Raw genomic sequence first — 16,469 nt, 5'->3', positions numbered from 1 at the left:
AGAGGAAAATTGCCACTAACAGACCAGGACCCCCTGCCTTGAAGGGGTTAAGCAGATCTATCCACAAAAGGGAAAAATTGTTCTTCATTTGCCTTCATTAAAGACTAATTTTAGGTCTTTTGGTAATTAAATGAACACATTGTTTATGCTCCATGCACTTTCGGCCCTGAGACTTGGAAAACACATGAAATTTCCAAGAATTTAAGTTTCCATTAACACAAGTGCCAAAATCAGGAGGGTTGACTTGTGGGAGAAAGCACATTTGTCTCTGCTGGCTTCTTTTCAAAAGCTATAGAAAGATATTTACTATATAATCTTTCTTGTGCGCAATTGCTCTGTTTTATCATACAGACAATCTGGACAAGAGGCAGAAGTTGCAACATTTCAGAAAGCAACCAATTACTGAGGACCAAAGACGGTTCTGGTGCCGAAGTGTGGACAGTGGCCCCGTTCGGGGTAAAAACTCTTCACTGTTTTCACAAAAATTTTCACAAAAATTTTTGACTGTTGGTGGTTTCATTTTGCCTATTTTCTTTGTTTCTTTTGTTGTTGTTGTTTTTGGTTGTTGTTTTGGGGTTTGTGTGTGTGTGTGTGTGTGTGTGTGTGTGTGTGTGTGTGTGATTCTTTAAGAATTGACTTTGGCTGGTGAAGAAATAGTCGTCTATGGTGGCTTTCGGAATGTCTTCCACCTGTTATCATTCCTTCTAGATGGAAATATAAGGTAAATGTGTGCGCACACAGCTTGAACACCTCGGAAGAATATTTTCTGATCTCTATGTCTGGTTTTATTTATTCTGAAGTTGCCCAGGGATCTAACCAGGTTACAGAATAAAATAAAATAAAATAAAATCCCTTTACGTCAGTAAACTTGGACTCTAAAAGTTCTCTCCTTTGAGCAGAGCGCCTTTTAAAGACTTGTGTGTCACGGTGCAAGCAGGGGGTCGCTGCTACTGGGAAAAGAGCTGGCTCTGCGGGTCCCGCCCTCCCGGGTCGTCCCTCCCCCAGGCGGGCTCCCTACATCCCTGGGACTCGCCTTCTCCCCTACTCCCACCCCCCTACCTCTGTCCCCATCTCCGCGACAACTGTGGCCTCTGAGGTCTGGCGCGCGTCAAAGCCCTAACTGGAAGGCCGATTTGTGGAGTATCACCACCAAGCTCCCCTCCCCACAGCGCTCCTCCGCCCACCGCAGCGGCCAAAGGAGTGGAGCTGAGCCGGGGGAGGGGAAGATCTACACCCATCCCCCTTCCTCCAGACCTCCCCGCTTTTAGATTCAGTTGCACCTTTTATTATTTTAACTCTTCTCCGGAGGACAGCATCCCTCGGATCGGTCCCTGCGGTGTTAGCAGCCCTGCTCCCGCGCGCCGGGATGCATGAGCGAGGAACCTGCCCGCGGTCCGCCAGCGTGTGCGGGAAGGTGGAGCCGCGCTGCCTGCTGCCGGGAGTCTGTAAGTTCAACTCTCCTCCCGGGGAGGGAGGGGGAGACCGTCCGTATCCCCACAAAAGATTTAAAATGCCAAACACAACAGAGGCTTACTGTGCAGCGTGGACTTTTCGGGGCACACTCCCTTTGACTCTACCGCAGTGCTCAGGCTATTATCCGGGGTTCCTGGTAGGTTTGATCCTTTCGTGGTAAAGAAGTTTTCAATGTACAATATTATGAGTTCCGTGGAATTGTTTTGGCTGTTTTAATAAATGCATCTTGAACTTTCTTCAACTTTAAAATAATTCCTCATAATATCCAAGTTCTATAGCACATCGCTTATTCTGTCAGATTACACTTAGCGTGTTATTCACAGTGCGCAAGAGGCCGTGCCCTTTTCTCTGCCTGCTTCTAAAAATAACGAAGGAAGAATTTCCCTTCTTTATTTAATACTGCTAACTATTCTAAATACTTTAACAAATAGATCTTGTACCCAGCTGGCTTTAATTTTTGTCTTTGACGCCCGGTGCATATATCCTTGCACTAATCTACAGACGCGGTTAATCGCAGAGAATTATTTTAGAGCCTGCTGTTTACAAGAAGGCTCCTGGTTTTCTTTAACTTAGGCTATGCCCATAATATTCAGAGTGAAAAGAAAACTGAGAACAAATCTCTTGATTTAGACAAAAGTTTTCTCTTTTGAGTTCCCAGAACTCAAGCACAAGCTAGATTCGTGTTTGTATTATTAAAAATCACATCTTTTGTCTTGCATGTCACTTCGCATGTATAAACATATTCCTGAGTACAAGGATTAACGACTTAATAAAATGAAATTTTAAAAAGTCTTAACGTTTCCCTCGTGCAGGAGGACAGACTGGAGGGAAGGAGAGGCAGGTCAAAGGCAGGTGGATAGACTGGGTATGGTGGCAGGAAGATGTTGGCCAGGAAGAGCATCATCCCGGAGGAGTACGTGTTGGCGCGCATCGCCGCGGAGAATCTGCGAAAGCCGCGCATCCGCGACCGCCTCCCGAAAGCCCGCTTCATCGCCAAGAGCGGGGCCTGCAACCTGGCGCACAAGAATATCCGTGAGCAAGGGCGCTTCCTGCAGGACATCTTCACCACCTTAGTGGACCTGAAATGGCGCCACACGCTGGTCATCTTTACCATGTCCTTCCTCTGCAGCTGGCTGCTCTTCGCTATCATGTGGTGGTTGGTGGCCTTTGCCCATGGGGACATCTACGCTTACATGGAGAAAAGCGGAATGGAGAAAAGTGGTTTGGAGTCTGCTGTGTGTGTGACTAATGTCAGGTAAGAATGCAGTGGGATGAAGCAGGAGTTGCAAGCTATACAGAAAGAAAAAAAAAATTTAAAAGTAAAAATGTTCTTTATCATTCCCTTATTTTGTTGAAAATGAAATCATGTTTCAGAACCTTCATAAATAAAAAAGAAAAAAAAAAAAAAAAAAGAAAAGAAAACTAACACATTAGTACAACCAGAGAAACAACAGTTGTACCCCATCTGTATACAATGAATCAAAACAAATATTTTTTTTAAAAAACTAACACATTAAAAATACATGATAGCAGCTTATGTATAAAGAATCTCTGAAAAGGTGGAGCTTCTATCTTTTGGGTTAACTTTGAAAATATTTTATTAGTTATTTAAAATTTGTTTTGCTTCAAAGGATCTTAGAGCCTTACTCCAAAAGCATGCATGTCATTTTCAGTATGAAAGAGCTGCTGTCCAAAGTTTCAATGTCTAGAAATTAAAATCTCCAACAACCAAAAATAATGGGAAAATTCAAGTAATATTTTTCTGACATTTCTTACTTATGACATTTTCAGAAATTAAGAGTAAGGCACTGGGAAAGAGAAAGAAATATCCTCAAATTTTAAAATGTTAAAATAAATATAAACCCTTGTTTATCAAGATTATCTTCAAATAGGTGATTGCTTGCATTGAATTCAGAAATTAAAAGTTATTCTAAGATTCAGAACTAGAAAACACTAAATTTTAATGGCAATTGATTTTTATGGAGGGAATTACTTAGGAGCAATTTAATATTGTCTTTTTGCAAAGTTCTAATAGAACAGGGACAAGACAGTTCTTAAATTACCTAGCTTTGCCGTCTTGTTTTTATAAGTATTTCAAAGACAGGTATAGTGCATTTGATTTTCATGGTTCTCCTCTCGTACTTTCATATGGTTGAAAACATTTAGTTTGACTGAATTTTTTTCTTAATTTGTTTTGTTGGAAGATGAAAACACATAATTCATATCAATTCAAAAAATGTTCACTAGGAACTGAAATAAGAGTACTGGAAAATTTTCTAGAACATTTTCTGAATGGTATTCAAAATTCACATAATACACAAAGTGAAGAAGGTTGAACAAGTACCATACTGCCAGGAAACTATAAATAATGAGGCTGTCAGTGACCCTGAAATCTTATGAAACTGGTATACCACAGCAAGAAGCAATCCCCTTGACTACAGACTAGTCCACCCTTCCATTTGTTAAGTGACTGCAATGTCAGCTATTTAAAGAGGAATACAGCATTAGTGTTATTATTGCACATCACAGATTTCAGCTCAGATTTTGAGGAGAGAACACTATATTAAATTGATCCCATGCTTTTACCATTGAGTAGGTATTACTTTCAATAGGTTTCTTTTTACGAACTTGTCACAAACTTTTGCCTCGAAGAAAATACAAGTGTAAAACACAGGTGATCATCAGTACACTAGATGTAAAGGAAACAAAATTTTGTGTTGAACAGGTATTTGAAGATCAAGTATCATCTGTAATGCATTTTTTTAAGAAACTTATTGGCACTGATATTGGTGAATCATTTTCATATCAAAATGAGTTTGATAATATGAAGTTGAAACTAAATAAAAGAAATAATACTAAACCTTGAAAATATATGACAGATTTTACTCACAAGAAAAATATCTTGTCTTTTTCTATGAAAAAGAAGTAATTTAACAATTTTTAAAAAGAAATATTATCAAAAGAACAATCATTAAAAGAATTTTATGGAGTGCACTGATTGTTAGAAGTTGTTTCTGCTACATTCTATTTTTCAAATAAGATGTTCTGAAGAATGTTCATTATCTTGGTGCATTCCTGCTGGTGTGAACTATGAGAAATTATGTCAAAAAATTCAATAGAGCAAAGTTAATTTTATCAACCTAACAATGTTCACATTTTAAATGGCATTTCTTACTTGAAATTGTTTGACTTTTTTTTTTTTTTTAATGCTCAGGAGATCTTAAATTTTGAATACTTTAGAAATAATTGGCCACTGTCTCAGCAGTTTTTCCAACTGAAATATTTAACATCTTTTAAGGAGGTTCTATTCTTACTGATTTTAATGTTACTATTTGTGCTTTTATCTCAACATAGTTTAATCGTAACAAACTATACATAAAACTTTGTTGCATTAAAAATATAGAAATAGAAAAATCTTCATTTTCTCCCATAGGGAACTTAAAAGATGACTAATAATAATTTTAATTGTTTGAATTTCCTTTCCTTTCGTAAGTTCAATGTTCAGCCATATCATCAAAATTGGAACAGACTTTTTTCAATGGATATTCTCCAGTGTTTCCAAATACCATTTAACCATTCTTCTTTTAGGATGACTCACTTTCTCCTTCATGTAGATGACTTTCTAATGAGTCAAAAAATATAAATTTTATCTTGCTTTTCAGTATTATTCAGTATAACTCTCTCTGTACAGAACAAAGGAGCAGCCAACTGTTTTCATATCTTGGGACTGTTTAGCATGACCATAAGAGATTGGGCCTTGTACCATATATTTGTTGAGAATTAAATTCTTTTATAAATAAATAATATAAAAATATGATTCATGAATCTTGTATTAAAACAAGACATTTAGGGATATTCATCATTAGACTGCTCCCTGAAGCATGGATCATTATTAATAATCGATATTGTATCCACACTCCTCCTCTGGTTTCCATTCCTATTTGCCATATTTTTGGACCACACTGTATATATTTCAGTTATGTAGCTAGTGCAATAGAAAATTACTATAGTTTTCCATGAATCCTTTTAGAAAGAACAAAGAGGGCAAACTTCACACTCCATTTAAAAACTAATCATTGTCTGTGTATAATTGCTTCCCTCTCCTGGTTTTCTGCCAATATCCACAGTGTATCCTAAGTACTCAAACCTTTTACTCATTCACTGTGCCTGGCATTAACTGATAGATAATACCTTGACAGATGGCCCATGTATGGCATGCTTCTATTAAAACTGGAGAAGTTTGAAGTTGGGGTGAGTGGCAAAAATAGGACTATCGCTCCTATGAAGAAGTGAATTAATAATGACTAAATATTGTGCTTCTCAGTGGAAGCAGGGTGGTAAATCAGAATCACCTGAGAGTTTTTCAGTCTTACCCAGGTCCATTCTGAACCTGCTGAATCCATGTCTATTCACTAAAATGTGGAGGAGATGAGCAATTTGAGAAGAAATTCTGCCACTTGGCAGCTCTTCCCTTTTGCTTCTTTTAGAACACTGGGCCAGAATTGAGAAGATTCAAGTTTGCTTTGATTACATGATCTTCACATAGTCATTTACTAATCTCAGCCTCAAATTCTTCCTTTAACACCTTCAATATATTCTAGATCACTTATAGAAAAAAATGAAATAGCCAATAACTAACAGTTTCTTTTTAAGTGGGGAAACGTTTTCTTTATTAAAAATACTAATATTTTGAAATGTTTTGTCTCACTTTTTTAGCACAGCGTTTTCTCTACATAAGGTACACAATATATGGTAGCTTACAATTATGATTTTAAAGGTTATAAATAATAAAATGTTTACTCATTACTTGGCACCTTCCATATAACTCAAGTCTCTTTTTAACGTGGATATGCAATAAATAATGAACTTCTGCTGGGCGTGGTGCACTTGCCTGTAATCCTAGTGGCTTGGAGCCTGAGGCAGGAGGATGGAGAGTTCAAAACCAGCTTCAGCAACTTAACAAGGACTTAAGAAACTTAGAGAGAGCCTGTCTCAAAATAAAACATAAAAAGGGTTGGGGATGTGGCTCAGTGGATAAACTCCCCTCATCCCTGGTTAAAACACACACACACACACACAAAACTTCTACCTGAAGAAAGTTTCACCAAACAAATTAAGCCTTTGTGATAGTAAAGCATTTCACAAAGTAAAATATGCCTATAATATAATCGATATAGATTGTATATCTTTATTGTATTAATACTTGCACACAGGCACATGACCTAGACAACATAAGTACAGAGGTACATGCATAAATAGATGTAAGAAATGGAGATAGAGAGAGAGAGAGAGAGCAATCTTTGTTTTTAAAATTAAGTATTTAACAATTGAAGTTGACTACTCTTTCTAAAAACTTTTAAAGCCTTTAAAGTTAAAAAAAAAAAGATGATCAGGTTAGGATATTATTTGAACTTTGACCTGATAGCATTATTTTCTGATATCATCCCTTGCAGGTCTTTCACCTCTGCTTTTCTCTTCTCCATTGAGGTTCAAGTGACGATTGGATTTGGAGGGAGGATGATGACAGAGGAATGCCCTCTGGCCATCACAGTTTTGATTCTCCAGAATATTGTGGGTTTGATCATCAACGCAGTCATGTTAGGATGCATTTTCATGAAGACAGCGCAGGCTCACAGAAGGGCAGAGACTTTGATTTTCAGCCGCCATGCTGTGATTGCTGTCCGAAATGGCAAGCTGTGCTTCATGTTCCGAGTGGGCGACCTGAGGAAGAGCATGATCATCAGTGCTTCAGTGCGCATCCAGGTGGTCAAGAAAACAACCACACCTGAGGGGGAGGTGGTGCCTATTCACCAACTGGACATTCCTGTTGATAACCCTATCGAGAGTAATAACATCTTCCTGGTGGCCCCTTTGATCATCTGCCATGTGATTGATAAGCGCAGTCCCCTGTATGATATCTCAGCAACTGACCTTGTCAACCAAGACTTGGAAGTCATCGTTATTCTGGAAGGAGTGGTCGAAACTACTGGCATCACCACACAAGCGCGAACCTCCTACATCGCCGAGGAGATCCAGTGGGGCCACCGATTTGTGTCTATTGTGACTGAGGAAGAAGGAGTGTATTCTGTGGATTACTCTAAGTTCGGCAACACTGTGAAGGTGGCGGCTCCACGGTGCAGTGCCCGGGAACTGGATGAGAAGCCTTCCATCCTCATTCAGACCCTCCAAAAGAGTGAACTGTCCCATCAAAACTCTCTGAGGAAGCGCAATTCCATGAGGAGGAACAACTCGATGAGAAGGAACAACTCCATTCGAAGAAACAATTCTTCCCTCATTGTGCCAAAGGTGCAGTTTATGACTCCAGAAGGAAATCAGAACACGTCGGAATCATGACAGCAGGACAACCTCAAGATAGGGCTTTGACTATGCTTGAGTGACGGATGCCCTGTCACACCAAACCAGAGTTAGAGCACCATGACGTGGCTTACATTTTAATGCACTAAAAGATATTCATATTCAAGAAATTGCACTTTCTGTATTAATAAACAACACATAACACAGAGGATTTGTGGCTTACACTTGTTTCACACGTGCAGAATCTGCAGTGATAGGCTCAAGTTATGCATAGCGGAAGTGGTATGCCCTCATTTCTCTTGTATGCAACACAAGAACTCCATTAATAGTTATGGACCTTGAATACAAAATTTGGCCAAGGAATAAGTCTGTTTGAAATGATTAGTTGGTGAAAACATGTCTCTGTTTCTATTGCTTTCTCTGGAAATGTAAATAAAATAGGAGAGGGAAAAAAACCAAAATCATGTTAAATATCATTTGTCTTCTAACTTTCTCCTTTCCTCATGATACTACATCTGGTAAGAAGCCTAAAGCAAGTTTCTTAGGTCTGTATGTCTATGAGCAGATTCATTTCAATCATTCAGTCCTTCAAAATGACTCAGGGAGCTTTCCTGATCCTTCTGAGAGCCTATTGGGCAGAATTGGGCAAGGAGTCTTTGGAAAAAAACTGACTCCTGTCTCAAGGAAGACTGAATTTCCAAAAGTGACAGTCACTTCCTTCAGCTTCCCACTTTTGACCAGCCCCCCACAGAAAAATACTGTAGTAAATAGTTTATTAAAACATTTTCTTGAGCTGCAGGGGATATAGCTCAGTTGGTAGAGTGCTTGCCTTGCATGCATAAGACCCTGTGTTCAATCCACAGCACCAAAAAAAAAAAAAATTTTTTTTTTCCTTATACTCTTTGTAGTTTTGTGTTCCTCTGTCACAAAGTCACCTCAAGAAAAAGCATTTTCAAAGGTATGGAAAGATGTCTTAACAGTAATGACACTCCCCTGAGATTCTTTCCTCAGATCTCTTGCTCCTCCAAGATTTTTGATTTGGTTTTATTTCATTTCAGGTTTTAAGATGTTCACTTGGTTTTTCTTTCTGAGTCTGACATATGGAAATCCTGTAAGCTATTTTTCTTTGAATCTCCCACCTCAGATCTAAAACAACACTTCCTTCCCAGCAATATCTGAATTCAGGTCTGATGCATATAGATTTACTATGATCTCATTTGTTAAAAGATTTTCTATCAAAGCTTGACTTCACTATCCTTAGGTGATCTCATTTAATAAACTGAGATTTTCTATGGACGCTTAATTTGATCATCCTTAGCTCCTGCTTCTTCATGAGAAGAGAGAAGAGCTGGGTTAATAAGATATGTGTGGTTTTAGTCTTGTATTTCTTGTAGATAAATCTGAAAGTTGAGCTATTGTGCAGCCTTTTACACAGATTTTTGAGTTGAATTTATTTCATTTCATTTATGAACATGGAACTTGATCACGAGTATGTCCAAATTTTATCTTAAACAAAAGACTTGAGATTCTAACCAGGTGCTTTGGAAACATTTATCAGATTATTAACCCAATCATGCCTGAAAAAGTTCTAAACTCTAAACCCATAGGCCAAACATACTTGAAACTCTGCTAGGATATCTAAAAGCATTCAAAATTGTGTGTAAAGCCCAATACTTCGCTCCTATTCACAAAACTGCACCCTCTCCCTGTTTTTCTTCCAATCACTCAACCAACACATGAGAGTCATATTGGATGCTTTTTTTATACCTTGCATACCAACCATTAGCAAATCTCTACTTGAAACTCTGCTAGGATATCTAAAAGCATTCAAAATTGTGTGTAAAGCCCAATACTTCGCTCCTATTCACAAAACTGCACCCTCTCCCTGTTTTTCTTCCAATCACTCAACCAACACATGAGAGTCATATTGGATGCTTCTTTTATACCTTGCATACCAACCATTAGCAAATCTCTTCATTCTGCTTTCAATCTATTTCTAAAGTAGAGCAATGCAATCTACCATGTCCTTCTTGGCCCAAGCAGGGTTACTTATCACCCGGTATATATGGATTCAGCATTATCAATTATTAGAATATTGAAAGAGTTCCATATAAGTTGCTAAAGAAAATCCATCTCAATAAGATCTGGCCCTACAGCAAAGAAAGAGGTAGCTGTCAGACTTCCTAGAAATTCTAGAACAGACACAGGTGCCGCCGCCCCATCCCATGGTGGTTGGATAGATCTGGAAATCAGTTGTCACACTAGCAATAAGAACATGCACAGTGCCCACCTGCTCCTCAGCAGCAGCCCAACTGCATAAGGTTACCCGACTGAAGGGCAGGAAATGTTGAGCACTATCAATAGGGCTGAGATGTAAGATTCCTGAGTCCAGGTGGTAGAGAATGTTCTGGCACCGGGACCAAAGCCAGCTAAGGAGCATGAGCAGTCCCCTGAGACAGCTGCCAGCGAGGTTCCAAGAACCTGATGACCATCAGTTTAATGCAAAATTCAATAGAAAGGTTTAATGGGGCTCCCTGGGTCAAGTCATGGCTCACACCAGGACAAAATTTAGGTAGCGATAGTCACATCCAACAAGATCACATCACCAACTTCTAAAATTCCACAAATGTTTCAGAGACTTAAAATGATTTTATAACCTATTTTGTGTAAATTATATGTATTTCACTGAGTAAACAATTTTGGGAACTACATAATTTAGTTTTGAAAATGAGAAGACCATCTATGTGTGTGTGTGTCTCTATATATGTAAGTATATACACAGTTTTGTTTTTATATGTATGATTGTTACTTATATGTTGAAGTTAAATGTAACTTTATATTTGATATTTAGTTTCTCTCCTCCCACCACAGTCTTCAGGCAGTAGCCACAATAGTCTTTTAAGTCATAAATCACATTATATCCTGCCTTTCCATTAAAAGTTCTATGGTTTTCACAAATGAAAACCAAAATCCTTACCAAAGCCAATAAGCGGCTGCATCTTACTGTGACCCTCTGTCTCCCAGTCATTCCCACACTACCACACTGGCCCTTTTGATATTTAAGACAGAAACAGAAGTACTCCTCCTGCAACATAGATTTGCTTCTTTCTGGGGCGTTTCCCCCAGAAAACCCCATGGGTCTCTCCTATCATCATTTAGGTCTCTGCTCTAATGTCATCTCATGTGGCCATATAGTATAGTAGTTAATAAAATAGACTCTGTAGGTTTAAATTTCAATTTTCACATTTAGCATCCGTGAGACCTTAACAAAATTAACATCTTTATGCCTCAGTCTCCCCACATATAAAAACAAAATGATTATAATATCTACCTCATAATTTACTGTGAAGATTAAGTGAATTAACATATATCTAGGGCTTAAGAGAGTTGAATTCATTCTTCCAGGACACATTCTTGAAATAAAGGGTTGTCTTGAAATAAATTGTTTTCTTAGTAAATGACTAATTCATTACTTTCTCTATAGGACAGAGATAAAAGGCCTTTGCAACCTGAATCTGGTCTAACTCTGTAGCAGAGGATATGCCTACCCACTCCCAGTTTCTTTTCCTAGTGCTATGATACCTGTTAGTTGCCTCTATCCAAATATTGTCATACATGAAATACTACAATGTGTAGAGGAAAACATTTTGCATACAGAGAAGATTTCTGGATCCATGTGTCTATCACTCATTTATTCACTTAGAGATATATATGGAACATCTGCCATGTCTCACATTGATCATCTGGTAAAAATAACCAGGCGTGTTAATTCTCTTTAAGGAGGATCAGAAATCGATATAGCCAAGGGTTGTGCTGATTCTACTCCCAAGTAATCAGAGATGGAAACAACCAGGTGAGAAAAACCGTATTACGTGCCAGAATTGCAGAAAGGGCATTTAAATCTCAAAATCCTAATCTAAACCTACCTCTGGTTACTGAGCAGGCATGGGAAGATAGTGGGGGTTGGGGACAGAATTATTGTGCAGTTAGCTTGCTGAGAGTTGAGTAAGGAAATAGAACACAACCATCCTTTGAACTCTAATCTTTCCCTGTTTTACTTTACCCTAATCCCGCAGATCTAGTCTATAATTGCCTGTCATTTGCCACTTAGCTCAAGACTCTGTGAGTGAAAATCCTGCTGCCCATACTCACAGATATTTCTAAATGTCCCTGATCAAGTAGACACATGCATGTGTCAGAAACCACAGTGTCCCAATGACTTAAGGAAATGGCCTTAGTGCCCAGAGAAAGTCTAAGTCCCACAGAAGTTGTCCACTTAGTGACAGGAGGCAGCATTTTCTCCCTCCAGTGGTTGGAATCATGATGCTGTTGTTAAATGATTTGGGGTTCATGGTGCAAAACATTTCCTCTCTGACAATAAATCATTCATAGATAAAGAAGAAAGAATGAAAAGACATCTATATCTCCCAGGGCTCCCACCCCCAACTTTTGTTATTTTCAGCATGTAGAAGGTAGAGGCAGATCTGAAATTTGTGTCTCTAAGGACCACTGCACTAGAGTAATAACAACAAATCCTACAGGCTGTTGAGGAGGAAACTCAAGGGCCACGCTCTTCCCATGATCTTTATACACAATTCTCGTCAATGGGAATGGGAATTTCCCCACAGACCTAGGAAGGATGTGACTCTAATTACACCCTTGATAATTTACTGCACAGATTCAAGTTCAAGTTCATGAAAACCTTAATCAGCCTTTAACCTCAGATCAAAATATCACATTGGAGCCCAAATTCATTTTAGACTATTTGTTTCTTCATTATTACACAATTCAAAGTCCTGTTCTCATGAGGACTTTCTTGGCTGTACCAAATGCTATTCTTCCCTCTACTCCAATACTCTCTTTGGGTAGCTCAAATGAAATTATTGCATTGCACAGGAGTAGAGTTAATTATTTGAAAAAATTAAGGTTGAATTTCCAGGTACTATTGTGTTGCCTCAGTACATATAACAAAGTGGAAGATAAAATTATCTTTAAAGCCAAAGATACCCTTCTCACTGAAACCGTACAGATTAATAGATATTTCAAAAGGTTTCAGTTATTTGCCACTGACTTCTGGAAAAAGTCCACACTATAAGAACGGTAGTCAAGACTCTTGGCAGTTTGATTTGAACATGCCTGACCAGTTCCATTTTCTAGCCCGAGCCCCAACACTTTACAATGTGTCAAGTTCCTTGAATGATTCATTAACGTTCAGTTTCTTCTTCAAGTATGAAAATTTTTGGGGTTGAAATTCCTCACTTTCTTTTACCAAAACAATGCTTTTCCAAACCCTTCTCACCTCTCTCACCTAAATTATCTCTTCCTCCTCCTCACGACATGTACCTCTATTGATTCGTTATTTCATAATAACTAGTTTTATGTAATTGTCTGATACCATATACATCTCTCCCCACTAGATTATCTTTTCTCCAAGCTGTTTATCACAGTGCTTGCATAAAATAGATAGTGTTAGAAACCTGATAGTTGTCTTCCCCAAATCCTTTCTTCTTTTTCTTCATAGCAACAGAGTGTTAGCTGGGCACATGATCATTCAGCTAGAAACTGTACATTCCCCAGTTGCTGTGTAAGTTGTGGCCATTTGCCAAAGGGGGTTGATTGATAGTCTGAACAGCAGCCAATGGACCACTTCCAATTACTGATTTTTAAAACCCTGAGCTTATGTGTCTGTACCTGTTGAGATTCAGATTTGACCAAGTTGATGAAGACAAAAATCTCTAGAGCCAAAAGATGGAAGCAACCTTGCATGCCAAATAACTTTGTGCAATAGAGCCAACCCAGAGGACTACCTCTAGACAGTTACCTGAAAGAGAAATAAACATCTATTTGATTTTAGGTATTTGGGGGAGGGGGCTTTCTTTTTATTATTTATTCATACATTTTGTTACTATACTATAGCTTAGACTCCATCCTGAATAATACAATGCCAAAGTGGATCGAATGGAAAAGACCAAGTGGTAGAAAATACCTGAAATTTTCTTAATCTACAAAAGGCTCATATCTATAATTTCTAAAGAAACAAACCAATAAGAAAATGCAAGCAACCAAATACAAATAATTAACAAACAAAATGAAAAAGTACATTATAAAGGAGAAAACCCCAAAAGCCAACCTGTTTACCAAAAGGTACTCAGTTTTGCTAGTAATACAAAAAGAAAAATTGAAATCACAATGTAATATCATTATACAGCACCAGAATCATCAAGCTGACAAAGAAAATCAAGGCAAAGATCAAAGAAGATGAGGACCTACTAGAACTGGAATATACCTTGAATGGGAGGGTCTATTGCCAAAACCACTTTGAAAAACTGTTAGTCTGGGTTTTATAAACCAAAACACAACAAATTCCATAACTCAGCAATTCTACTTTAGCTTTATACTCAAAAGTCTTATATAAGAATGTTCATAGTATCACTATTATTATTGACCCTGTCATGGTTTGGATATGAGGTGTCCCCCAAAAGCTCACGTGTGAGACAATGCAAGAAGGTTCAGAGGAGAAATGATTGAGTTGTGACAGTCTTAATCCAATCAGTGATTTAATCCCATGATAGGGATTAACTGAGTGGTAACTGAAGCGGTAGAGTGTGGCTGGAGGAGATGGGAATTGAGGCTTAGCTTTGGATATATATTTTGTATTTGGAGAGTGAAGACTTCTCTCTCTGCTTCCTGATAATGTGAGCTGCTTCACTCTGCCACGCTCTGTTCGGTCTCACCTGGAGCCCTGAGGAATGGAGCCGTCCTTCAATGGACAAAGACCTCTGAAACCGTGAACCCTCAAATAAACCTTTCCTCCTCTATAATTGTGCTGCTCAGACATTTAGTCACAGGAGCAAAAAAGCTGAGTAAGACAGACCTAAAATGGAAACAACCTAAATGTTTATCTATAACATAATAGATGTAAAAAATTGCAATTTATTTATACAATGGAATATGACAGAGCAATAAGATGAATAATTTGCAACTACTCACAAAATCATTGTTATATCTCACGTCATTCAAAACTGTAGTGTGTAAACTTTCCTTTTCTATCAGTATTCCCAATTGTCATTAAGGACGGGCATTAATCTGATTGTGTCAATAAAATTAATTTTTGGAGAACACACTGCACTGATGACAACAACGGCTTGTTGGCTTTGATTTGTAGTAAAATATTTGCAGATGGAAGTGTATGTAGTCTGGGATTTCTCTGAGATCATGAAATAAGAGAAAGAAGTTTGAGGAGGTAAAAGAAGAAAAATAATTGGCTACAAATTGATTGTTATTGAGGTGGGTGAATACATGGAGTTTATTTAACTAATATCTCCACTTTTGTATATGTTTGAAATTCTCTCTAAAAAGAGAAAAAAGAGGAAAGAGTCACATTTTCTCACAATGGCTTTCATGGGTGATTTGATCAAGATATTCAGGGTCAGAAAAATTCAGTTTGAATAATCACACACATTTTATTCAAATACTGGAAATTTTATTTAAATATGAGAAGTTTCCCTTGTTTACGAAACACTTGGTGCTTAGTTATATTTGCCCTATTTACCATTCCAGCCTTCCAGACTAAGCTTTCCATATGTGTATCTCTGGACATTTCACATATTTTCAAACACTTCCACAGTTACTGCAATGTTCCCCACAATCTAGTTCCATTCTTGAAATCAGCTTGTTCTTTCTTCCAAATCCAGAATCACATGTTCAAGAGCAAAGACCAAAAGCATGACAGAAATCCTGCCTAATGGCAGCTTCACCTAAAATGGAAATACTGTAAGTGCAATGATGTTCCCGGTTTATTTATTTACTTTTTTGTTTTGAAGATTTAATGCCTATGTCAAATCAAGCCCCTTAGAGAAATACAAAATTTTGATCTGTCAAAAAATACACCAGGGTAGGCCATTTAAGAACATAATTGTGACCAAATGTTATCGAACTTCAGAAAGCATTGAATAAAACTTTAATTCAAATGCTATGCTCAACTGGGACTCTCTTCTGTTTCTCTCTTTCATGGCTGGTGACCCCAATCTATGGACTGGAAGCCCCACTGTGCTTTCTAGAAGCTGCAGGTTCTAGATCCCCAGTCACCTGCAGTGTCAACCATTGCCTGACCTCAGAGTATCGCACGGCTGCCACAGCCCTGCAAAATCCCTCATTCACTGTCAGCTTCTGTTATCCATCTTTGAACTTGAACTACTTCCTGACCTTTGTCATGACACCACTTGTCTAGCCACTGTATATCCTCTTTGGAGTGAATCTGGGTAAAAGTTCTCAGCTTTGATGCTTTTACCAGCAACTCTTATCTTCTTTATCTTTTCTAGAAATTCTTCAGCACTTCTTTCCCACTGATAACAAATCTGTCCTGTTTACCAGAGCTGTGGTAGATTAATTCTGATTGTAAATTTTTATTTTAAAAATTTTGTTTTGATTATATCAAAGGCATGGGGATCAGCTAATGGCATGGCTTACCATTTGAGCTAGAAATCCTACTAATCCTTAGACTTCTTGTCAGTTTTATGACTCTCTCTTTCTAAACTGCTTAAGGTCTCCATGTGGTTTACTTGCCTTTGCTATTGCAGAGAAGAGTAATAGCAAAGAAAGTCTGACAGTCTTTTTTATCTGTTTCCCTGCCTTAAACTACTCAATTCTGAAATATTTATGCTGTTTGAGAAATGAGACTT

The 16,469-nt window shown here is 38.1% G+C and overlaps 1 protein-coding gene across 1 annotated transcript; it reads left to right on the top strand.

The window, feature by feature from the left end:
• The first annotated feature begins 1,053 nt into the window (after positions 1-1,053).
• On the top strand, positions 1,054-9,523 carry KCNJ8 (potassium inwardly rectifying channel subfamily J member 8). The gene is made up of 3 exons (XM_079140515.1): positions 1,054-1,445; positions 2,286-2,728; positions 6,927-9,523. The coding sequence occupies exons 2-3, from the start codon at positions 2,355-2,357 to the stop codon at positions 7,825-7,827; spliced, it is 1,275 nt and encodes a 424-aa protein (XP_078996641.1). The 5' UTR covers positions 1,054-1,445; positions 2,286-2,354; the 3' UTR covers positions 7,828-9,523.
• The last annotated feature ends 6,946 nt before the right edge of the window (positions 9,524-16,469 follow it).

The sequence above is a fragment of the Sciurus vulgaris genome (genome assembly GCF_902686455.1).
Source record: "Sciurus vulgaris genome assembly, chromosome: 5".
Lineage (NCBI taxonomy): Eukaryota > Metazoa > Chordata > Mammalia > Rodentia > Sciuridae > Sciurus > Sciurus vulgaris.
The sequence above is the reverse complement of the archived record's forward strand: the minus strand, read 5'-3'. Positions and strand labels throughout refer to the sequence as shown.

Bases quoted from the DNA above. Each gene is read 5' to 3' on its own strand.
- KCNJ8 (XM_079140515.1), top strand. From the start codon at position 2,355: ATGTTGGCCAGGAAGAGCATCATCCCGGAGGAGTACGTGTTGGCGCGC. The intron at 2,729-6,926 runs GTAAGAATGCAG...CATCCCTTGCAG, and splicing joins GTGTGTGTGACTAATGTCAG to GTCTTTCACCTCTGCTTTTC.